The following is a 26699-nucleotide window of genomic DNA, read 5'->3' as shown; positions in this document are numbered from 1 at the left end:
TGAATACACTGAAATCGCGTATAGAAGATGATATTCAAACGCGTAGCAAGGAGACATTCCGGTACTCTTTCTTCCACTCCTCGCCTCTCCTGTTAGAGGATTTATTCTAGCATATCAGGGTTGTTTTGACTGTTGTCGTGTTTCTTTAATATTGGACTTAGACTTGCATGAGATTAAGGTCTGGTAGAAAAAAAACGACTAACGTAATCTATCGTGAACGTCAACACACACCTATCTAGTATACCACACACTACACCTGAAATAATGGCTGAAGAAAGAAAGACTCCTCTCTCTGACTTTTATAAAGCCCTGAACGATAGCCCTAAGTCTTGCATCGTTCTTGCAGACCCAGTGGGGGATTTCCGAATCCCCCCGAATATATTTAATTTGTTACCAGTTTTTCATGGGTTAGACCATGAGAAGCCTTATCAGCATATGCGTAGGATTGAACAAGTTCTTACCACATTCCAACATCCTACGGTAGGTGCGAAACAAATTAAACTGAGGGTGTTTCCTTTCACCCTAGCCGATAAGGCAGTGTCTTGGTTAACTGCCCAAACGCCTAATTCTGTGGACTCATGGGCCAAACTTGTTCAATTGTTTAAGGAAAATTTTTACCCACCACTGAAGACAAATGAAATGCTTTCCAAGATTCATTTTTTCCACCAAAATCCTCATGAATCCTTTTCAGAGGCCTGGAATCATTTCACTGATCTTCTTATAAAGTGTCCACATCATAACCTTGCTAAAGACACATTAGTTCGTGCCTTTTTCAAAGGGCTTTTACACCATCACAAAGAGGTCCTTGATATAATGAATGGGGGTAGTTTCCTCAATAAAGGAGCCTCGTAGGCTTATAGGTTTTTAGAAGATCAAACAAAGCATAATAATAACTAGGGGGGTAGTGACGATATCCCCCGCTCCGTTAGTTCTTCTTCAACAGTTAAGGCTGCCGGTATGTTTGAGATTAAACCTGATCCTAAGCTTAAAACTTTAATCGAATCTCTCACTAAAAAGGTAGAAGCTATTTTTGTTCAACAAAAGCCTACCCCTGTCATGAATGTCAACTCTATTCCATGTAATTTCTGTTTGAGTCCTGAGCATCTCGACTCCTATTGTCCTCTCGCTTATGAACAACAACCATCACAACCAGATAATGTTTGCTCCATTAATAGCTATCCTATTCCTAACACCCCTTAGAGACAAAATCCTAACTTCAGTTGGAGAAATAATCAACAAGTTACACCTCCAGGGTATAATAATCAAAATGTAAGGCCAGCAAACAATTACAACCAAGCTCCACCACGACAAGGACAAGGACAAGGTAATTATAATAATTATAACAATAATAATTATAATGCTAATAGAGGTATCGTTCCGATAAATAATAACTATCACAACCCACCCATTAATAATCAACGTGACATAGTTCCTTTCACACAACCTGTAACAACCACTCCTCCACAACCGGATCGTTTCGACGCCTTTATGCAAACCCAACAACAGATTTTACAATCCATCCAACTTTCCTTATAGCAGTTAACCCAAGAGAAAGTACAACCAAAAGGTGTGTTTCCAGGTCAAGCGATACCTGTTAAGCACCAAAACTGTAATATTAAACCCCAAGAGACATAGCATTTTGGTCGATTATGTGTTTAATAATAATGTAATAATTATATTTTAGTACTTTTGCAGGTTTTCGCAGTTAACATGAATATAATGATAAAACATGCATCGAAGTATGGGAATACTGGAATATCTGAAGTGTTCCCACTCAGCCTAGTGAAGCCCAACAAAGCCTGACTAGAGCGAAGTTTTCGAAGGAACAAAATCAGTGCAGAACGAGTCCACATATAAAGAAGTAGCAAACTTCCTAAGCTTACATCTTATAAATCTGGATGCCGACGTTGGCTAGTGAACTACCATAGCAACCAGGGCGACAAACTCTACGCAAAGACAGAAAGTTGTAAAAATACCAAAATCGGCGTCGCCACTAGCCACACCACGTGGACCCACTCTGTGGGCCCAAAAGGCATGACAAGTCAGCATAGGCAGGTGGCAAGTGATGGTCACAATTTGGTGCCACCTTGCAATAGGAGAAGACACGTACCAATTCAAAGCAGGTGGTTTGAATTGAATTGGCTGAAGACAAAACATTAATAAGGAAAAATCAAAAAGCAATTTAAACAAGGTAAAGCCAAAGCTTTGTATTTCAAAGTTTTGAATGTCTCAATTAACAAAAAGACAAAACCAATTTAAAGGCTTCACGAGAGACCAGCCTATATATATGTAAGGGGAGTCTTCAATATTCCTCCTTTAGCATTTTATGCTTTAGCTTATGCATTAGTTAGTTAGTTTATCGTCTGTAGTTTTCATTCCAACACTTTACATTCCGTCATTTTCTCTTCCAGCAGCTTCAATACTGTAAGTTATTTCTTCTTAATAAAAGTCATTTCTTTTCAAGTTTAATATTTGTCCTGCATTTACTTATTTAATGTATACAACAAGTTTAATTATTCCTTCAATGACCATGAGCTAATCACCTCCCCGGGGGAGGGTTATGTTGCTCGTGTGAGAATCCGGATTGACACTTTAATGTTCTAAAATCACTGCTTAGGAATTAGGTGTAGATTATGCATCTGGTCCCAAAATGATTGAGACTGTACAAATTTGGAGTGTTAATGCTCCAGAACAGTCTCACGAGAGACCCAAAATGTCTCGTGTGAGACTCTCTGGTGTCAGACAGCTCTCCAATTTGTCCAACTAATGTAGAATTGAACCAGGAGCTGAAATAATATTCCAGAGATGAAATATTAGTTTAACTCCTTATGCTAGTGCGATGTGACTCAGAGATGTGGGCATTTCGCTAGGGATCAATACTCGACGTCGTCTCGGGTTTGTCTATGAACTCAAGACGAATTCGAGCTATAGTAATGTGGTAATATAAACTGTTAAAAAATGATTCTTGCATGAGTATGATTAACCCTCTCCCTATTTCTCTATCTTTGTTTATTTACATCGAAATCACAGTTAGTAATTTACATTATTTGTATTACCGTTAATTTAATTAAACCAACTAAAAAACCTAAAATCCTACTCACCAAAAGTTGTAATTCCAGTTGTGAACCTTGTCGAGCCCTAAGGTTTGGACGATCCCTTACTCGACCTATCCTACCAAACCCACGTTAGTAAGGTAACTTGACTAAACGGACGACTATATGGACTTTGGACTTTGGTCTTCGGACTTCAGACTGTGGACTTCAGACTTAAGTAAGAAAATCCAATAATGTCAAATAAACGTTTTATCAAATGGCACCGCTGCACGCAGAAGGACTCTGGACATTTAACGTAATAACTGGAATACATCAAACATAAACCCCTCCCTTACCCCCCTCATCTTTTTATTTCCATTTCTTTTGCAATACTAACGTGTTACGTACCTGTTTACCCTAACTTTTTCTACTAATAGATATCTGTGAACCAGATTTTGTTTATATTTATTAGCATAGTCTAAGTATTCCCTAGGAACTTGAAGTACTTAACTGACAAAAGAGTCTCGGACGAGACTATATTAGTAGCGCGTGAGACTAACCTGGAGTATCAACACTACGGTTTTCAGGTACAAGCCACTCTCCTTCTCAGTACTATTTTGGACTTTATAGTCCTGTTTATCCACCATCTAGTAAGTTCACGAGCTCGGGAGTTAATTCGATCGTTGTACGAGAAATCGCTGGACACCAGGTTTCGAATTCTTAAACTCCTCAAATTTTGTCGAGGATATTATTTGGTTGTTTGCTATAACCTGTTTTACCCCGCATATTTGTGTGTTGGCATGAGAACTCCCTACATGTAAATGTGGTTCGTCATTATATATTCACGTTAATACGATTAATATGATTCGAATATATTTGGATGTATGTGTAATTTCAAACCACCTGCTTAGAATATTTTTGTATATGTATGATACATCAATTCACGTACGCGGTATTCATTTGCATGAGTTCGTTCTCGACATTCCCCTAGCTCACATATAGTTGCACGTATCAGTAGCTATAGATTATTGCATGCGTAGGACATTTTTCTATTTCACGTATAAGTAATATAGAGTTGCATGTGTAGACTTTCTGTGTAAAACTAGCATGTGTTAATTATATGTTTACTTTCTATTTTGGCATCTATCGTTTTTAATTGTCTGCTCCGTAATCACGTCTCCGTAATACATTAATTACGTAAACCCAAAATATAAAATAAAAATAAAAATAAAATATATATATATATATATATATATAATAAATAAAAAAATAAAAAATCCTAATAATTAAAATTTCATCATAATCATCTTAATAATACCCCGCATAATACACCATCATCCTATTCCATCAGTGTCTAGGAAACTTGAAAATTTGAGGTTGCCTAATTAAGGAACGTGCTAGCACGAACAACCTCCCTCAATTCTCTCAGGTGACCTGGCTACTAGAATATTCACACATTATCCTAGCTTACTTGCTCAAGTTAGCAACAGCTCAGGAAGACGTGCTTCACCTTCCTCCTTCCTTAATTCTAAAGCCTCCTGTCATAATTTGTTTCTTATGAGCCTAGAATTAAAACTTGTATTTGTATGAGACTACAATTTGGTACTAATAAGGAATTAGAACTTACATATCGTCGTCGGAAATACAATAAACAACTGCTTATGCTATCTCCTAGACATAGTTCCTCCTCCGTAAACCAACCTCGTCAAATATCTCCATTGCCATTATCTCCTTTAATTATGGCCCAGGAAAATCCCACAGTCGAGAAACCCCTTTCGGATTTCTATATTGCCTTACAGGAAGGACCTGCTTCCTGCATTAAACTCGATGCGATTGTAGGTGATTTCCGCATTCAGCCAAACATTTTCGGTTTGTTACCTGTTTACCATGGTCTAGACCATGAAAAACTGTATAATCACCTTCGTTGGATGCAACAAGTAGTCACCACTTTCCATCATCCTACCGTTACCAACGAACAAGTCTTGCTTAGGTTGTTTCCCTTCACCTTATCTAATAAAGGTTCAGTTTGGCTCGCAGGACAAGCGCCATAATATATTGACACATGGGCCAAACTCGTACAAGCATTCATGATAAAGTTCTATACTCAGAAGAAAACTACAGAAATGCTTCAGAAGATTCAATTCTTTTGTCAACACCCCCAGGAATTTCAGAAGCATGGAGCAGATTTACTGATCTGCTTCTAGAATGCCCCCATCATCAACTCAACACCGCTGTATTAGTCCATTCATTCTTTAATGGTCTCTCTGACCATCAAAAGTAAACATTAGATATTATGAATGACGGTTGTTTCATGGACAAAGGCGCTACTGAAGCATACACTTTCTATGAGAAACAAGCTTAACGAATCACCCATTGGGGAAACACTGATTCTTCTAGATCTTCTAAAGACACTCCTACCAAAGTTACATCTATGTTCAAGGTCAAACCCGATTCAGAATTAAAAACTCTGATCGAGTCCCTAAACAAAAAGTTTGATGCTCTTTCGGTTCAAGTAAATGATCAAAAACCTAAACAGGTCATGGCTGCCAACGCTTCCCCATGTCCTCTTTGCTTAAGTCCTAAGCACGCCGATTCTTATTGTCCTTTGGTATACGAGTGCCCTCCCCAATCTTCTGAAGAGGCTTGTGCTTTTAACATCCCTAATGCACCTTGGCGACAACATCCGAATTTGGCTTGGGCAGCCCCTGCCCAACAACAAACTCCTCCGGGGGTCAACAACGCTCCTGTACGACCACCCGCGAACTACAATTCCTACTGTCAAGGAAATCCTCCACAATTCCAGCAAGGGAAAAGTAATTTTCCCAACAACGCAAATATAGGGTACCAAAACAACCGCAACCTTGTTCCCACTAATCAAGAATATGGCTACCAAAATCAACCCGTAAACAATAACCGTGAACTTGTTCCAACTGCTCCATTGGTATAATCCACTGCCGATAAAACAGCTGAAACTTTTCTGACTTACATGAATCAACAGAATCAAATCTTAGCATCTATCCAACAGTCTCTTCAGCTGTTAGCACAAGATAAAAGTCAAAAGGGCGTGTTTTCGAGCCAAGTAGTTCCAAACCCTAAGCCTACCAACACTGCCTTTGAACTTAACAATGCACCAGGATCTAGTAATCCCAGCCAGGGTGAGGTAAATGCCATCACCACTCTTCGTTCTGGCCGAACCATCGACAATCACATACATATGCCAGACGTCAAATCGACGGAAACCACGACTGACGTCCTTCCAACTCTTACCTCGCAACCTATAACGGACGAAGTTGTTCCTTCCAAATCTACATCCACATCCCTAGGGAAAGACGCCACTAATCCATATGTGCGATTCCGCTCAAAAGCACCATTCCCTACCCGTTTGGCAAAAAACAAACCTGACGAACATTTCGATGAGATCTGTGAAACCTTCAAAAATTTGACCATAAACCTACCTTTTTTAGATGTGCTTAAGCATTTGCCTAAGCATGCCAAGTTTTTTAAGGACATGTGCACCCCCAAACGACGTACGAATGTTCCTCAACAAGCGTTCCTCACTGAGCAGTTTCCTTCAATTACTACTACCAATAGTGTGGTTAAATACAAAGACCTAGGTCGACCAACTGTACAATGCACGTTGGGCGACAAGTATATCGCTACCGCACTTTTAGACCTAGGCGCTAGTGTTAAACTACTTCCTTACTACTTATTTAAGCAGTTAGGTCTTCATGAATTAAAACCTACCAACATGACTCTGCAACTCGCGGATTGCTCCATCAAGTACCCAAAGGGCATAGTAGAAAACGTCATAGTCAAGGTCTAAGATTTTTACTACCTAGTTCATTTTGTCATTCTAGATACCGAAGTAGCTTGTGACTCCATTCCTATCATTTTAGGATGTCCATTTCTTGCAACTTCTAACGCTCTCATAAATTGTCGGGACGGTTCAATACATTGTCTTTTGGGAACCTTTCTATCGAAGTCAACATGTTCAAATTAATGATATAATTTCCCGATCCTATAATGGAGGGTGAGATTAGCTTGGTTGATAGTCTGGCACAGGATTATTTCACAAACTCTTTTTTTGAAGACGAGGTACACCAATTTCTTTCTTTTGATAATCCTGAGTTTGACGATGACTCGTACATTAAGGATGTCCACACATTATTAGAGGCAGTCCCACTATTTGACCCTACTACTACATTGCCATCTGATTTAGAAGAACTAGACTCGCTCTTTTCCATTGAAGGGATGGTTCCTCACGAATCCTTGATCCCCAATCCTCTAACTCCAGATTTAAAACCTCTACCCTCTGATTTGAAATACGTGCATCTCGATCCCGATAGTAGTCACCCTATAATAATTTCTTCTCACTTGACTACCGACGAAGAATCACTTTTGATTCGTGTCATTCATGAACACCGCTCCGCTATCGGATGGTCCTTAGATGATATCAAAGGAATAGACCCTGGTGTATGCACTTGCACACATCGCATACATCTGGATGACGGCTCAAAGACATTGCGAGAACCGCAATGTCGCCTTAACCCCGCCATGAAAGAGGTTGTGAGAGAGGAAGTTTTACGTTTACTTGATGCGGGTATCATATACCCTATCTCTAATAGTGACTGGGTTAGTCCTGTCCACATTGTTCCCAAGAAGTCCGACATTCAAGTTGTACAAAATGAAAATGGTGAATGCATCTCCACTCGCATTCCATTAAAATGGAGAATTTACATTGACTATCACAAACTTAATGCCAGAACACGTAAAGATCACTTCCCACTCCCATTCATTGACCAGATGCTAGAATGTTTAGCCGATCATCCTTACTACTATTTTCTTAATGGCTATTCCGGCTATTTCCAAATTGTCATCGATCCCGCCAATCAAGAAAAGACAACTTTCACATGTCCCTTTGGAACTTTTGCATACAGATGAATGCCTTTTGGTCTTTGCAAAGCCCCAAGCACCTTCCAACGTTGCATGCTTCACATTTTTAGTGATATGGTGGAACGTTATATGGAAGTCTTCATGGACGACTTTTCCATTTATGTAAATTCCTTTGACGACTGCCTATCCAACCTTTCTAAAGTGTTAATGCGTTGCGAAGAGAAAAATCTGGTACTTATTTAGGAGAAGTGTCATTTCATGGTGACCAAAGGAATTATTATAGGTCATATTGTTTCGAAAGATGGGATAGAGGTTGATAAAGCTAAAATTGTTAAAATTGCTTCACTACCTTTCCCACGAACAATTCGTGATATCCGTGCCTTTTTAGGCCATGCTAGGTTTTACAGGCGATTCATTCAGGATTTTTCTAAAGTTGCTCGACCCTTAACCAATCTCCTGCTTAAAGATGTGGTATTTGACTTCAATTTCAATTGCAAACAAGCTTTTGAAACTCTAAAAACCGCCCTAACTACCGATCCTATCATTCAACCCCTTGATTGGTCTCAACCATTCAAACTAATGTGTGACGCTAACGACTTTGCTATTGGCGCTGTACTAGGCCAACGACATGATGACAAATCCATTGTCATTTACTACGCTAGTAAAACTCTTAATGACACTCAACGTAATTACACAACAACTGAGAAAGAGTTCATAGCTGTTGTCTATGCTTTGGATAAGTTTCGCCCTTACCTTGTTGGATCATCCACCATCGTATATACTGACCATGTCGCACTTCGGTACTTACTCGCGAAAAAGGACGCGAAATAGTGATTGTTCCGCTGGATCTTTCTCTTTCAAGAATTCACCCTGGAAATCAAAGACAAGAAAGGTACCGAAAATGTCATGGTCGACCATTTATCAAGGCTGGTTGGTGACATTGATAGTGATTCTGAAGCCATCTATGATTCCTTCCCAGACGAATATTTGTACTCTATTTTCTCATCTCCATGGTATGCGGATATCGTTAACTACCTAGTTACTGAGGAAGTTCCTTCCTCTTGGTCACATCCTGATCGTAAAAAGTTCTTATCCACTGTAAAATATTATTTCTGGGATGACCCTTATCTCTTTAAGTATTGTTCTTACCAACTCATTCGTCACTGCATTCCCAATTGGGAGCACACCAACGTATTATCCTTTTGCCATGAACAATCTTGCGGAGGTCATTTTAGTGGGAAGAAAACTGTGGCCAAAGTGTTACAATGTGATTTTTACTGGCCTACCCTTTTTCACGATGCACACGAACATTGCATAGCTTGCATTCGTTGTCAACACCTAGGTCGAATTACCAAACGCAATATGATGCCCCTAAATCCTATCTTAATTGTGGAAGTTTTTGATGTTTGGGGCATTGATTTTATGGGACCCTTCTCTATTTCTCAAGGTTTTCTCTACATTCTAGTCGCTGTAGACTATGTGTCCAAATGGATTGAGGCACTCGCATGTCGCTCAAATGACCATAAGACTGTCGTGAAATTTGTAAAAGAAAATATTTTCTCTCATTTTGGTGCCCCCAAAGCTATCATCAGTGATGGGGGTACACATTTTTGTAATAAATTTTTTGCGTTTTTAATGAAGAAATATGGAGTTACTCACAAAGTTGCTACTCCATATCACCCACAAACGAGTAGCCAAGTGGAAGTCCCCAATAGAGAGATTAAGTCAATTCTGGAGAAAACTGTCAATCCTTCAAGAAAGGACTGGTCTCTCCGCTTATCGGATGCCTTGTGGGCATACCGAACAACATTTAAGACACCTATCGGGATGTCTCCTTACCGCATTATTTTTGGAAAAACTTGTCATCTGCCAGTTGAACTTGAGCATCGTGCCCTTTGGGCCCTCAAAAGCCTCAATTACAATATCAACGAGGCAGGAGAGAAGCGAAAACTGCAATTAAATGAGCTCAAGGAGATTCAGAGTGATGCTTATGATCTCTCAAAATCCTACAAAGCTAATATAGAAAGAGTACACAACAAGCATATTTTGCGTAAGGATTTTAAAATTGGCCAAAAAGTTTTACTATACAACTCCAGATTATACATTTTTCCTGGTAAATTGAAAACACGATGGTCTAGTCCTTTCATTGTGTCAGCTGTGACCCATTATGGGGCAATCTCTTTGCTTAATCCACTAGATAACAACAAATTTCAAGTCAATGGACAACGCCTAAAACATTACCACGAATTACGCCCCCCAGATGTTGAACAGACTCTTCTTCAGGATCCGGTCTACATAGACTAGATGTTCGTTTGGTGTACTCAATCTTGTTTCTATAGAGGGTACGCCATTTTGGTAGGCGGGCCATCTTCTATTTTATGATCTCAAAAGTTCTTTGAAGTGTGTGGTTGCAAGCGCCGAAACCTTAGTCCACGAAAACTCTATTTTAGAACTGAGTATAAATGTCTTCTACAACACGAGCAAACGTGTCTGTCGGTAAACGATGAGTACCTAAAATTTCACCTCTTTCCTTCTCTTCCCTTTTCTACTCTCTATCTCGCAAACTTCAGCTAATCATTTGGTGTAAGTCTCACTCATCACGAATAGGGAATGGTCGTAGTACTTTTGCTTGTAAACGACGTGCGCGAAGGATGGGGTGGTGTATGCATTGTTAAACACCCTTCTGTCCAGGTCTTGACTTCCTATCCGATACTAGCCAGTTTAAGGTATACTTTTGTCTGACACCAACTGCGCAGGATAATCTTTGTTGCCGCGCCGTTTCTCCAATGAGTTGGGAATAGTCTTGAGAATCTGATGTTAAAAGACTCGCAAACGTCTTGAGAATCTGACATTAAAAGACTTGATTCATCTTAAGGATCTGACGTTAAAAGACTTACCTTGTAGATATGTATATATTGTTGTCTTTTATAAAAAAAATTCCCCGTGCATTAAGTTGTGCAATAGAGATTTGTGTTCAACCTCGGATGTTGCATACTTGGAAAACAAACGGGCAATGGATTCCACCAGACCAACCCCTAGAATTGGTTACTTTGAGTTCCCTTTGGGGCGGTTTGAGGATAGCTATATGTAATAAGGGCAATATTATTAGACCGTATCGTGCACGGTCTAGGATTGTACCGTCCTGCCCCTAACCCCATAATACATAAAGGTAAAGCCATAGTCTGGTTGGATTGGGTTCACTCCAGAGCCGACATGACCGTTGCCTTTTAATTTAGATGGTGACTCTTCTGGACATCCGGTGTTTTTCACGTAAATCTCCATTGTATATAAAAACTTTGTTTATAAATAAAACACCCCTCCTTCTTTTCAAAAACTAGTGTGACTTTTGAATGACTCATATAATTGGATAACATTTTTTGTGCCGATCATTTCGATATCTCATTCATCCAATTCGGAGTCCGAACGAGTCGTGGGTGAGTGTTTAGATTTTTTAGGCTTAAATTGGACTTTAGGCTTGATTTGGGCTTGGGAAATTTTTTGGGCCCAACCAAATCTCATATTCTCGGTCCATTTAAACCCGAGACAACCCACCACACGCGTCACAACCTCGTTTTTCTTCTTCCTTAAAAGTCGGATCTTGTTCCTTATCGATTAAGTCTCGCACGAGACAGGCCCACGTTATATCCAGGTCTCGCGCGCGACCCCTATAGCTCCGAATTCAATTCCCTTCCGTCAGCAACTCCCATTTCTCCTCCTCATCCCAAATCAATAGCCAGCCTCCTCCTAAGAGCACTAATGGCCGGAAACAGGCGAATTTCGATGGAGAAAAAATTTGGAGCTCTATTCGAAAATGGGATGTTTGCTCCTTTCTTTGATACGAAAATACACTCTAGAGGATGGGAGTACTTGTTGTATGCTAATGGTGGGCTATATTCTAAGGATTTGGTGATGAAATTTTACCATAATGGGAGCTTTAATGGAGACCATTTTTGGGTTATCGTCGACGGTGTGCGCCACGAAGTCACACCCGTTTTGATCTTAGGGATCACGGGCATTCCTCTGGTCGACCACCTGCTGACTCAGCAGCAATCCGTATACCCACAGACTTATGACCTAATGCTTGACACGCTAATCGAGGGCAAGTACAACATAGATAGAAAATGCACGTATCAGCGCTCGGTGTGACGGAACCAGCTGGCGGTGACTCAATGGCTAGGACAGAACATCATTGGCACCTCGAAGCCCTCAGACATCAACAAGACTTTCCTCCACCTTCTCTGGATCCTCCAGGAGCGCAAGGGTAACTTCTGCATAGTTACCTTTCTTTTTGATATTATTACGCATGCCACTCTCAGGTCAACCCCTCTTGTCGTTCTTGTAATGCAAGTTATGATTAATTTGGGTTTCCTGTCTGCCACCCCATTACTCCCTATACCTCTATATGAGAATATGCTTGTTTTCAAGAAATGCATACTATCCCCTTGGGAACTCACAGCACCAATGGCAGCTGAGTACGCTAACGTAGGCCCATCTCACCCACCCTTCTTTGATGAGACTGCTATGAGTAAGATGAGCCACCCTATGGATGCCTTACGTGCTATGAACAGTGGCATGAGAGACATGTACACTCGCCAAGTATCGATGAAACATACCTTGGGCGAGTTAAGGATGGATATGACCACTCGCCACAAGTCGCTGATAGACAGCATGGGCGAATTTCAGCAGGAAATGCGAGCTTCCATGAATGCATTTCAGGACCAAATGACTACTCGCCAGAACAAGTTCCAGTGAATGCTCATGGTGAACCAGCATCAGTTTTATGCTCAGGTGATGGATACTCTGGGTGATATCCACGAGTAGTTAGCCTCCACAGGAGCTCGTCCTGCACGCCGTCGCAGGACTCCTAGTTCTTCTTTTACAACCCCTGAGAATTCTCTTGCAGCCCCCGAGGATTCTCAGTAGACAGTTTATTTTCACCATTCTTGTATATTAATTATGTCGGATATTTTATTTACGTGTTTGCATTTTTATTTTCGAACCTAGGATGCCTGTTAATTCCTACATTCTCCAAAATTTATGCCTTGTTAAATAGTATATTAGTTATCTCCAATATTATATTATATAGGTAGAAACATATATAATAATATTAATAATAATAATATATATACATATATATTTTAGATGTCGCACTTAACGGCAAATTTTACCGTAATCTAACGTTTTACAAAACGGTCATGAAAACGCACCAAAAACGGTTAGAAAACGGTCATGATATCGCATCTAAAAACGGCCAAAAAATGGCTCAATTTTCTTCTATAAATAAGTTCAACACATTCTTCACATTTCACTCTTTTCATCTTCTCCCCTCTACACTTCTTATTCTAAAAATCATTTTTAGATCGCTCCAAGTTTCAAGATTCATGGATGTACTAGAAAAGTTTGAGCAGCAGTAAATTGAATATGTTACTCAAGTCTTCATGCTCGGTTGTTTTATTATAGTAATGTTGTTAATGTGGCATATAGTTCTATCTAATATTTAAGTTTGTATTTTATTTCCTGTGTCATTATGGTGTGTTGTCACATCTCTGTACATTGTTACATCTTATTGTGATATTATATTTACATCTTACTTGTCCTTCTACTTATGCTATTTACGTCAAAAAAAAAATGGCACTCCATGTCACATGCCCCATTCTTCTCATCCACACTACATCAGTGTTTGCGTCATATTTTAGAAGATACACATGGTCTAACTACCCTGTGACACCTCGATCCGTATTTTCTACATCTTCGGATTGGTGCCTATTTATAACATGGATAGACACCTCTAAACACCAACTTCCCTTGTTTCCGCTGAATTTTCTTCACCACTCCATCTTTAATAGCCCTCACTCGAATTTTCGTGCCTGAGCAAAATTTTATGGAAAATTTCCAAAACGGTCTTTTTCATCCATTTTTTGACACAGAAATTTTACATCGAGGATGGTACCCTCTTTTACATCATAAGTAGGAATTTTTTTCCAGAAAATTGGTCATGTTGTTCTATAAACACGGTTATTTCCAAAACGGGCAATTCTTTGTCCGTGCAAACGGATGTGAGCATGAATTGACTATGGAAATTATCTCCAAGGTACTTCAAATTCCCATTAAAAACCAAGGGGTACACCTTCAAGATTCACCATTCGACAATATCAGGCAATTGATGTTTGTAACTATCCTTCACAGCAAATACAACCGGAAAAACAATGTTGTTTATCAACGATCCTTGCAAAGAAACCAATTATCTGTGATCCAATGGCTAGCTCATAATGTGCTCCGCACATCTAAAACTTCCAAAATAACAAAACCCCTCCTCCATCTACTATGGGTCTTGTAGACTAACTGCAATGATTTTTGCATTATTAAATTTCTCTGGAACGCTATCGCACGAGCTAGAAAAAAGGTAGCTCATTTGCCAACCATTGTGACACTTATCATGATGTGTTGGGGTTTTTCTAGTACTTCTCCTAATACACCTCTCAGAATAGCTAACATTCTCACCATTCACTCAGTTTGTAGGAACAGTTTCTGGAATCCCGACGTTGCAAAGAACCATGTCAGTGCAGAAACCGACGAAGCTGGTTCCGCTGACAACATCTTCATTGAAAATACATTATGTAATGTATTTAATCCTATGAAAGGCCTTCGTTTAATTCAACAAGGACTAATGACATTATACAAACGTCAGAACATTATCATCACCAGTCCCCTTGAATTTCACAACATGCGGACAATACAAGAAGAGGAACAAGCACAATTCTTGCACAGCCACAACCTGTTCTCGGCAAATCACACTCTCATAATGGAGAACCACGCCAAGATTTACCAGATACAGAGTGAAATGTTGCAACGAGCTGTTGCACGGATTGACAGCATCGAAAATATTATAAATGGATTCCTCTCACAAAACGATCCTCGCCGTTACTTGGGCCCATGACACAATTTAAATTTTGCAATTTTATATTCTTTGTCATTTTCTTTTTAGTTTTAAAATATAGTGCAATTTTCCTATGATAAATAAATGTAATTTGTTTTAATTAGTCATTTCCATCGTATTCTCATTTTTGTTTATCTTTATCTACAGGTGGTATCTTTCTTCACACGTCTTCTAAGATGGCATCTCCAAAGATGATTCCAGAACAATTTTTCCATTCGTTGCTGAATTCTCCTGCATATGGAGATCTTTTTAGAGACTTCATCACTCGAGTTGGTTGGAACTCCTTGATACTACACCCTGAGCACACATACTCTCCAGGTTTGGCAACTTACTTTTACAATCATATGGAGGATCTACCTATTGTTGGTTTCATGCCGAACGGATTTGCAATCCGTATTGGTAACACCTGCCACCCTTTTTACGAGCCAGCAGTTGCTATGGCTCTGGACCTTCCTCCTTTTCAGACAGACATCTCAATTCAATACATGATAGAAAACAACTTTAATGACTATTCTTGGGAAAAATTTGCCACCCGTTAGGGCGATGGCCTTGCCCAGGTCATTGAACGTGCAGAAGCTGGCCGATGGCCAGACATCACTATTCCTCTAGCCAGTATGACCATGAATGTTGGAACTGCCATGTTATTTATTCTTCTGAACATCATGGGGGATTGGCATTTTTCCACTGCCTCAAAATCAGCTTGTAAGACATTCCATGCACTGGCCCAGCAACATACCGCCTTCGACATCACAGACCTAGTAATTGAGAACCTAAAGAGGGCTCAGTCCTTTCGACATCACTATATCACTTTGCCAGTCGCAGCATGTAGGATAATGAGGACGTACTTCCCACAGTTTGTGGCAACGTTTCATGACTGGGTAAAGGTAGACTCTATGTGTCCAACATACAAGATAATTCGTTCTTTGCGATTTCGGACATGGCGGTGCCCATCAAGGTATCTAAAGAAAGTTCATTGCTTCCCTGATGACGATAAAATGATAGCTCATCTGGACACTTCAAGGAAGAGGAAGTGGAGCGAAGTCTGGAAGGCTATGATAGATTGGCGTGACACAAAGGAATGACATTTCTACAGAGACGAAGCAAGGATGGACCATCCCCCAGTTCGTAACTGGGGCAATGTGAGTTGATGTACATATTTGTTTTACGTTTTGATATGAAAAATAAATAACCTAACAGTGTACTTTCACTTTTATGATGTATAATATATATAGTGTGTTACAATAAATTTATGTGGAAGATATCAGCTATATTTTTGCTCAAAGCCTCTCAGGTATATTCTTTCTTCCTCTTAACACTTTGAGGACACAGCGTCCGACTGTTTGGGTGTGGTGAGAACCTTTTGCAAAAATTAAGCATTCATAGTTGTATATAGTTTTATTTTATGTCTAAATAAATGTAGTTAGTGACAAATTATCATTTCCTTTTCTGTGATGAAAAATATTTAGAAATCTCACCCTAGCATTTGAATTAGGACTTGTTCTTAGAAACTTGAGTTAATATATATGTAGTAGTTTTTACATCTTTTCATGAGCATTCATGCACTGACTATCATTAAATGTACACAACAATAAGTTTTGGGACCCACGGTTAGACAACTTAGTTTTCATATCCTGTAAGAATCTAACCAAAAAGCCTCAAAATGTATGATATGTGAGTAATGACACAGAGGAGTAGTGTTTCCGAATATAGAAGTTCACGCGTCTACTTACTTAATCACTACCCAAATCCTAGGCGAGAATTTAGGCCTTCTTTGGATCGATATAGCCAAAAATTCACACCTGAAAAAAAAATTAACGCTAGTCGCCCCATTGAACCTTTCATTAACCCCTTCTATTTCACCAAAAATTCATTACCCATCTATTAACCACAAATAAGTAAGCCTACCTAGATGATGAGTATGAGAAATAGGATGAAGTGCGGAAAAATGAAGAGAAAAACTTGTCACAAATCAAAATCAGTTACCTGTTTCAGAAGAAAAGAAAAAGAAAAATAGAAATATGTTTCAAAAAATCAAAAGAATTATCAAAGTTAGAATTTCCCCCAAAATCAAATCAAAAGGGAATATAAAAGCTTTAAAAAGCCAAGTATGGAAACCCATGTTAGAAGCAGGAAAGAAAATAAGGATTTATCTAGTATAAATATCTCGAAGACCTTATTCTCTCATACTTATCATTTTTGAATTTTCCATTCCAATTTCTTCTACACTACCACCTTCCCATAAAACCTAATAAAGACCTCTAGCTCAATTAGGAGTAGGATAGTATGATAATAGGTAGTAGATGTGAATTCTCGACCTCGACTCCTCTGACTGTCATTGAGTATGTGAGGAAACGTGTGCCTACTGCACACTGGAGTTAGCAAAACTTGAGTGGAAAAATAAGAGAGAAATTGTGTTTTGACACATACCTGTGAGAACCTACTTAAGGACACTATCCAAAGGATCCAGATACGGCCCTGCTCGTACATTTCATTGTAAAAGATCATTGCATGCATGCTCATATGTAGATGTTTTGATTATTGTATGTATATTAACTTAAATTTCGAAAGAATTAATTCTTGATTCCCCCGCTAGTGAGATGTATAGATATCTGAGATTAATTAAGGAAATGGGCCTTTGTTACTGAGTCGTTGTAGTATAAATGAAGTTTGTGAATATCTTCTTTGAAAAACTCTCACGAGGCTATAACTCATCCACTAGGGAATTCCTAGTGGTTCAAGGCCTTGTTGCATACGGTTAATGCAACCGCACTCTGCGAAATGAGATTTAGCTTAGGATAACATATTTTTGGCCACTTATCATGGTAATGTCTCTTCTTTGCTTGAGGACAAGCAAAGTGCTGTTTGGGGGTGGTGTGATAAGCACCCAAAACTGTAATATTAAACCCCGAGAGACATAGCATTTTGGTCGATTATGTGTTTAATAATCATGTAATAATTATATTTTCATACTTTTGCAGGTTTCCACAGTTAACATGAATATAATGATAAAACATGCATCGAAGTACGGGAATACTGGAATATCTAAAGGCTTCCCACTCAGCCCAGTGAAGCCCAACAAAGCCTGACTAGAGCCGAAGTTTCCAAAGGAACAAAACCAGTGCAGAACGGGTCCACATATAAAGAAGTAGCAAACTTCTGAAGCTCACATCTTATAAATCTAGATGCCGACGTTGGCTAGTGAACTGCCAGAGCGACCAGGGCGACAAACTCTACGCAAAGACAGAAAGTTGTAAAAATGTTAAAATTGGCGCCACCACTAGACACACCACGTGGACCCACTCTGCGGGCCCAAAAGGCATGACGAGTTAGCATAGGTGATAAGAGCCCAAAACTGTAGTTTTAACCCTGTAACAGTCATACTATTAGACCAATTATGTGAGTAATAATTAAGAGTTAACACTAATTACGTGTTTTTATGCATTTCAAGCTTCAAAGTCCATTATGTGCAGAAATGTGCCACTTTAGCGAGATAAAGGAGCAAAGGTCGGTTACTAAGAAGTTCCGTGATTAAAGTCCAAGATTCAAGAAGATAAAGCCTTTCTAAAGCCCGGTCAAAAGCTGAAAAGTCGACGCGGGCAAAACAACACACAAGTCAGCAGAACTTCCGAAGGCTGTATCTTTGGACTCAGACCTCGGAATGGGGTCTACCTTATGTCAAAACGACCGGCTCGGAAAGATCTTTCCAATGGTCCAAGCCTTGACCCAATCAGATTAGCAGAAATGGACGAAAAGTCTGTTGAAGCCAACTGCAGCTGAAGAGGCCTTTTTGGACTGAAAGAATTGGGTTTTGGGCCTGATTCTCTGGCCCAAAACATGGCTCCAAGCCCATGCACGATTTTTGGATCTGAATGTATAAAAACCAAAGCTTCACTCTTTGTTAATGGTAGATAGTTAGACCTAGATTAGAAATTAGATTAGTAGCCTCCATTAATTAGTTTTAGATCTCAGTTTTAGAATTTCATTCCCTGTTTTAGATTAAAACTTTAAATCATTGTTCTTTATTGATTAGATAAATAAAATAGTTATTCTTGTCAATTTCAATTTTTGTCATTTACAATTTATTAGATCTAGTTTAAATTATTGTTCTTATTTCATTCTTAGTTAATTAATTAGATTTCAATTATTGTTTAATTTAGATTAGTAAAGTTAGAATTTTGATATGATGTGTAGTTATAATTCAATGGGAAATGATGGGTTGATGACTCAAGGCTAAAACCTCCATTAGAGGGGTTGATGAAGCTTTGATGAAAACTTAGTGGTTTAGTGTAGAAGCGTTGTAGAATCTATTCCACTCTAGAAGGTCGTGATTCGCCATGAGAATGGGTGGGCGACCTCACATGCTAGTTAGTATTTGGTAGAAATGCCATGAACACTAGGGATTAGAACTCGAAATTCTTGCCGTAAGAACGTAAAAATCGAGATACAAGAATCTATGCTAGGTTATCAAGTTGGATTCGAGGTGGATTCAATTCCCCTCTAATCCTTTATCTAGATTCAAAAACAATCATATTTCCATAGCATTCATAGTTTAAATTCAAATAATCAATTTCATAGTGTATCGTAGTATAACACCCTTCGTAAAGCTCTCATTAGACTTAAGACCGACTAATTAGACTAGAAAACATTCCATGCTAGAGCACTAGGAGTGGAACGAATTTGTTACTCCACTCTATTTCGATAGATTTGAGAGTAGAAACTTTGATAAATATAGACACGTAAAAAGTTTTAGTTTACTTACGTTTTGAGTTTCATCGTTCATTTCGTAGGTAAATTATTCATTTTATCATTTATCAAATGGCGCCGCTGCCATCTTAGTTGCACTTTAGCATTGTTTTCATAGTAGAATTAGTCATTTTTAAGTCCCATTAAACCCACCCACCCTTGTTTGATTCATCTTGTGGTTATCCGTTTCAGCGTTGAAAAATTCCTGAAAAAATCACATCGAGAGCGACATCGGCGCCTATAAGGGGGGCGCTGCGCTCTATAGCACGGAACACGGCTTAACTTCGCCCCATACCGGCGCCACCCCGCTAAGTTTACTGGAACATAGAGCGACCAGCATACATACCGAAGCGCGACCAGCGCTAAGTTATGGAAACAGAATAGCGACCGCATACTAAGCGAACACCCACGCCCTAAGCTAAAATTTGCCGGATTTCCACAGGTTTGTTTCGAATTTTGGTTTTTCAAGTTTTTCAGTATTTTAACTTGTTATATACACTGAACACCCGTAAACAAGACTCTATTCATAAGCGAAGCAAGGACGCAATCAGGTATTCCTTTCTTCCACACCTCGCATCTCCAGTTAGAGGTTTATACTAAAATATCAAGATTGTTTGGAGTGTTGTCGTGTTTAGACTTAGACTTGCATGAGATTAAGGTCTGGTCTGAGAAAAACACCTAACGTAATTACACGGCAACGTCAACAAACAAGTCTATCTAGTTTCCCACCCACTACACCTCTAGCTACTATTTCACACACACCACCTGATATTATGGATGAAGAAAGAGAGACTCCTCTCTCTGACTTTTATAAAGCCTTGAGCGATAGCCCTAAATCTTGCATCGTTCTAGCAGACCTAGTGGGGGATTTTTGTATCCCCCCAAATATATTTAATTTGTTACCCGTTTTTCATAGTTTAGACCATGAAAAACCTTATCAGCACATGCGTAGGATTGAACAAGTCCTTACAACATTCCACCATCCTACGGTTGGTGCGGAACAAATTAAATTGAGGGTATTCCCTTTCACCTTAGCTGATAAGGCGGCGTCTTGGTTAACTGCCCAAGCGCCTAATTTTGTGGACTCGTGGGCCAAACTTGTTCAGCTGTTTATGGAACATTTTTACCCACCCCTAAAGACGGATGAAATGCTTTCCAAGATTCACTTCTTTCGACAGAATCCTCATGAATCATTTTCAGAGGCTTGGAATCGTTTCACCGATCTCCTTATAGAGTGTCCACACCATCACCTAGCAAAAGACACGTTAGTTCGTGCCTTTTTCAAAGGACTTCTACACCACCATAAAGAAGTCCTAGACATAATGAATGGGGGTAGTTTCCTAAGTAAAGGAGCCTCAGAGGCATATAAATTTTTGGAAGATCAGACTAAGCGTAATAATAATTGGGGGTAGTGACGATTACTCCGCTCCGCTAGTTCTTCAACGATTAAGGCTACCGGTATGTTTGAGGTTAAATCGGATCGAGCTTAAAACTCTAATTGAATCCCTTACAAAAAAGGTAGAGGCCATTTCTGTACAACAAAAGCATATCCCCCGTAATGAATGTAAATTCAAATCCATGTAGTTTCGTTGGAGTCCCGAAGCATCCCGACTTTAATCGTCCTATAGCCTATGAACATTCTTGTTCCATTAATAGTGAACCTAACGCCCCTTGGAGACAAAATCCCAACTTCGGTTGGAGAAATAACCAACAAGTCACACCTACAGGGTACAATAATCAATATGTTAGGCCAACACACAGTTATAACCAAGCTCCACCCCAACAAGGATAGGATCGTGGTAATTATAATAATTATAACAACCAAAGCTAAACCTCGACAACCTCAACACAAAGTCAAGCACAAGGTCAATGTAGTTATAATAATTATAATGCTAATAGAGGTATCGTCCGGTAAATAATAACTATCACAATCCGCCCATAAATAATCAACGCGAGATAGTTCCAGTCACACCACCCGTGACTACTACACCCACACAACCGGATCGTCTTGACACCTTCATACAAGTGAGCCAACAACTTTTTCAAACCATGGCTCAATCTAACCAACACATTCTACAATCCGTTAATAATTTAAACCAACAGTTAGCCCAAGAGAAAGCCCAACCAAAAGGCCTGTTTCCAGGCCAAGCGATACCCAACCCTAGAACAGCAAACACAGCCTTTGAGGTAAACGGTAATACTAGTACGGAAACTACAACCGTAGGTGAGCTAAATGCCATCACCACTCTCCGTTCTGGAAGAGTGGTTGATAACAAAGTAACTATGCCTATAGTTACCCCATCAAGATACTCCTACACCGGATATCGAACTAGATACCGAAATAGAAACTGAAGAACCTACCACTGTAGAGGTACCAGTTAAACCACAACCTAAGAAACAAAAAGCCAAGGTTACACATCAAGTCGAGCCATATGCTAAATATAGAGTGAAACCACCGTTCCCTCATAAATTAGCCATGCTAACGGGGATACTAACTTTGAGGAGATTAGGAACATTTTCAAAAATCTAACGATAAACCTTCCTTTTTCAAGCTATAAAAAGCTACCTAACCACGCTTAAGTTTCTTAAGGAGTTGTGCACTACTACTAAGTAAGACCAACATACATACCTAAAGGCGCCTTTCTAAACTGAGCAGGTTCCCAACTTTATCCGAAAATAATAGAATTGTTAAGTACAAGGACCCCGGTCGCCCCATCGCATAATGCACCTTAGGAGATTCTCACATGACGACCATATTTACTAGACACGGGGGCTAGTGTTAACTTACTCCTGTTTTATTTGTATAAACAAATAGGTCTAGAGGAGATGCAACCTACTAAAATGACATTGCAATTAGCTGATCGGTCTATTAAGTATCCTAAGGGTGTGGTTGAAAGCGTCTTTGGTTAAAGTCCAAAATTTTTTTACTACCCGGCCGACCGTTATCCTCGATACGTAAGTCACTAACGACTCTGTACCTATCATTTTAGAGGCGCCCTTCTTGGCTAATCGCCAACGCTCATAAAAGCTGCCGATGATGGTTCGATGTCTTTGTCCTTTGGCCATCTTTCTGTTGAGGTAAATGTTTTCAAAACGAGGACACACTATCCCAATTCATCTACAAATGGCGAGGTTAGCATGATCGAGAGCTTAGCTCAAGATTACTTCAAAAACATGTTTCCGGAGAAACAGATTAACAAATTCCTTTCCTTCGGAAATTCCGACTTTAACAATGACTCCCGATAGTAGAATTTAAATCGAAGAAGAATTCCTGCAACTCTTTTGCACCGCTTCTTTACCACTTCGCGAGTCCCCCCTTGCCAACAACCATTCATCCCTTGATGCTATGACGGAAGATGAATTTTTCAATCTCTATCCCAGTGATCCTTTTGACCCACCTATTGAGGAATGTCTTGCATATATCAAGATTTCGATGATATGGACTTGAGAGCTCTAGCTGAGAATCATTCACCTTCCATCACCAATATTCCCCACCCTCCACCTTTTCAAAGGAACCTCGAGTTTGCACTCGATCCTTTAGTTTCTCCTATGCTTCATGATTTTTTAAATCCACCTAGTAAACAAATACTTTCCAAGGATAAACCACTTGACACCTTCATTTTCAGACTTGAGACAGTCCCTAACTACACCATGAATAAGTTTTGTGCTAAACCCACATCCTCATTTTTTCCATGATTTTTCTCTAAAACTTATCCCAATCCACCATATCTTCCACAACCATTCACATTTCCACACTTATTCACTAGGACACCCTCTCGTTCAAAGATGAAACATAAGGTGCATGCTCGGTTATGTTATAGGTCTATCCGACTTCGCTTTCATTCCACTAGGCTGCATCGTAGGAAATCTTGGTGCTTGATTATGTTTGGATATGTTTTATGTGATATTTATTTATAGAACGATCCACAACTATTTCGGTTGTTGATATATGATAAACTGCATATTCATACATATTTCGGTTGTTGATATATGATAAACTGCATATTCATACATATGTTTAGATAAGTCTAGGGAATCTGACTTTAAAAGACCCAAGTTTTCGTACAATACCAACTTTCTGGAGTATAGGCCAAACAAAATTTTCAAACTTAAAAAGAGTTTTCCAATTTTGTTTGGGGGTATATTTTGGTATTCATTTCAAATCATGTTTACTCCGGTAGAGTTTGTGTTAGTTAGAAATACGCACGGTTTAATTGTGCTTCATATTATCATATCATCTTTACAATATTAACATTACATGTGCACGCGCCAATTTTTTGCCACGTTTCTATGGTAAATTCTTTCCTTATCTCTTTACACTTTGAGGACAAAGCGTTCGATTGTTTGGGGGTGGGATAGAAACATTTGCAAAAATTAGACACTTTTAGGATGTAAATTACGCACTTTTATTTATAAAATGTTAAAAATTATAAAAATTAGTTAGTTACATAATTTAATTGTGCTATTGAATTGTTTCATGAACCCCCTTTTCCCAAATTGTTTGGGGGGTGGTATAGAAACACGATGTAAATGTTAAGCACATATTAGGTTGTATATTACGTATTATTTGTCTTAAAAATAATAAAAATATAAATATAAAGTTTATGCTATACACTTAGGAATATTGGTATTGGTTCTTTCTCTATGCTCTTAATAATCTAGAAGTCTCACGTTGCTTTTGCATTAGAATAGTTTTTAGAAACTTAGGTTAATATGTAGGTAATAATCTTTGCATCTATCTATAAATATATTACATGAGTATCTAAGATTGTTTGGCAAGAAGTTTTCGAAATCTAGGTGATTAGTTTTAACCCCCTTAATAATCATCTTGTTAGACCAATTATGTGAATAATAAGTAAGAGTTAACACCGATTACGCGTTTTTATGCATTTCGGGCTTCAAAGTCCATTATGTGCGTAAATGTACCACTTTAGCGAAATACAGAGCAAAAGTCGATAGAACTTCCAAAAGCCGTATCTTTGGACTCAGACCTGGAATTGGGCATACCTTATGTCAAAACGAATCGGATAGCTTTGCAATGGTCCAAGCCTTGACCCAATCAGAGGAGCAGAAGTGGACGAAAAGTCTGTGGAAGTCAACTGCAGCTGAAGAGGCCATTTTGGATTTGAAAGAAATGGGTTTTGGGCCCGATTCTCTCTGCCCAAACCCCGCTCCAAGCCCATGCACGAATTTTGGATCTGAATGTATAAGAACAAAAGCTGAAGTCTTTGTTAATGGTAGATAGATAATGGTAGATTAATTAGTAGAGAATTAGGGTTCATAGCTTAGAATAGAAAGTAGCCATTAAAATAGCTTCTAGATCTAGATTTAATTGTTTTTCTTTAATTAGTTTCAAATCCCTTATTAGATTAAACCTTTGAATCTTGTTCTTCATTTGATTAGATCAATAAAGTAGTATTCTTTATCCATTTCGATTTTTGTCAATTCCAATTCTAGATCTAATTTCAATTCATGTCCTTAGTTCAATTTAGTCATTAAATTAGATTTCATTATTGTTTAATTAAATAAATTTCAATGCTTTATATTATGTTTAGTTTTAATATAAATGGAAATGATTGCGGAATGATTCAAGGCTAAACCTCCATTAGAGGGGGTTGTGAAGCCTTGATGAAAGCTTGATTCCGATTATCGTAGAATCGTCGTATTTTCTATTCCACTCTAGAAATGATTAGTTCACCATGAGAATGGGTTTAATTGTTCACATGCTAGTTATGAATTGGTAGAAATGCCATGTATAATTAGGGATTAGGAATAACCAATTGTTCTAGTTGAAGTAGTTCATTCGGATTACTTAATGATTCGTCGTTAGTGGATTAAGTTGAAAAGGTGGAATCAATCCCCTCTAACTCCTTATCATAGAATCAACGTAGCATTCCCTTAGTTGAACGATAACCGACTAGTTGCATCTTGTGGGTAGTTGCATCGTAGTATAATTCCCTTCGTAAAACTCTCATAGACTTAAAAACGACTAGTTAGATTAGAAAACATCCATGCTAGAGCACTAGGAGTGGAACGAACTCTATCTACTCCCCTATATCTCAATTGGTTGAGAGTAGAATAATTCTTTGATAGCATCAGTAAAAAGTTTAGTTTACTTACGTTTTGAATTCGTAGTTCATTTCGTAGGTAAAATACGTCATTTTTTCGTATTATCACTAGGCTAGAGCACTTATTCTACAAATCCTGTGAGAATATAGCCTAAAGCCTTATATGAGTGAAACATTTGAGAAATGACACAAGGGAGAAGTATATTCCAAATAGAGAAATCACACGTCCACTTGCTTGACCACTATACCATGTCCTAAGAGAGAATTTAGGCCCTTTTTGGATCGATATAGCTAGAAATTCTGACCTAAGATATATTTTCCGCTAGTAAGCCCTAATCGAGCCTTTCATTAGCCCTTTCATAAACCACAAATCCTTTTACCCTGTTACAAATAAAACAAAATAAAAAAATTCAACCTACCCAATTTAGATAAGTCTGAGAATAGAATAAGGAAGAAAGAAGAAGAGAAAAACCTGTGTAAACAAAAGTTAGTTAATTGCTTCAAAAAAAATAATAAAGAAAAATAAAGAAAAGAAGTTTTCATCCAAAGAAAAGAAAAATAGAAATAGAAATAAAATAAAAACTCCAAAAAAATAGAATAAAAAGAGTCAAAAGCTAAAGAAAACGGAAAAAAAATATGGCTAAGGATAGAAACAAAGTGTAGAAGCAAAAGTAAATAACAAGATTTTCTCTAGTTACATAATATGAAGACTCTATTATCTCAGACTTGTCCCTTTTTGAATATCCATTTCCTTCCTTCTTAAACCATCTCCTAATCCCTGAAACACCTAATAAAGACCTCTAGCTCAATTAGGAATAGGTTAGTGTGATAGTAAGTGGCATATGTGTTTGATCGACTCCGGCTTCCTTGTGTGTCATTGAGATTGTAAGGTAAAGTGTGCCCATGGCAAGACTAGAGTAGCTTAAACTTGAGTGGAAAAAAATCAGAGTGTTGTATCTTGACTATTATTGTGAGAACCTACTTAACGACGCTATTCCGAGTTTCAGAAACGGACCTTCTATTGCA

General features: G+C 38.6%; 1 protein-coding gene across 1 annotated transcript in view; it reads left to right on the top strand.

Moving 5' to 3' along the window:
- Window positions 1-26699, top strand: part of LOC147509756 (uncharacterized) — a 55513-nt gene that overhangs the window by 20865 nt on the left and 7949 nt on the right. Inside the window, exons 3-5 of the mRNA XM_086597909.1 lie at window positions 6356-6754; window positions 8965-9099; window positions 9235-10139. Coding sequence (XP_086454035.1) covers window positions 6356-6754; window positions 8965-9099; window positions 9235-10139 — 1439 coding nt within the window. The remainder of the gene's footprint in view (window positions 1-6355; window positions 6755-8964; window positions 9100-9234; window positions 10140-26699) is intronic.

Source organism: Coptis chinensis, chromosome 3 (genome assembly GCF_015680905.1).
Source record: "Coptis chinensis isolate HL-2020 chromosome 3, ASM1568090v1, whole genome shotgun sequence".
Taxonomy (NCBI): Eukaryota; Viridiplantae; Streptophyta; class Magnoliopsida; order Ranunculales; family Ranunculaceae; genus Coptis; species Coptis chinensis.
Note: the sequence above shows the minus strand (reverse complement) of the source record. Positions and strands in the feature narration are given on the sequence as shown.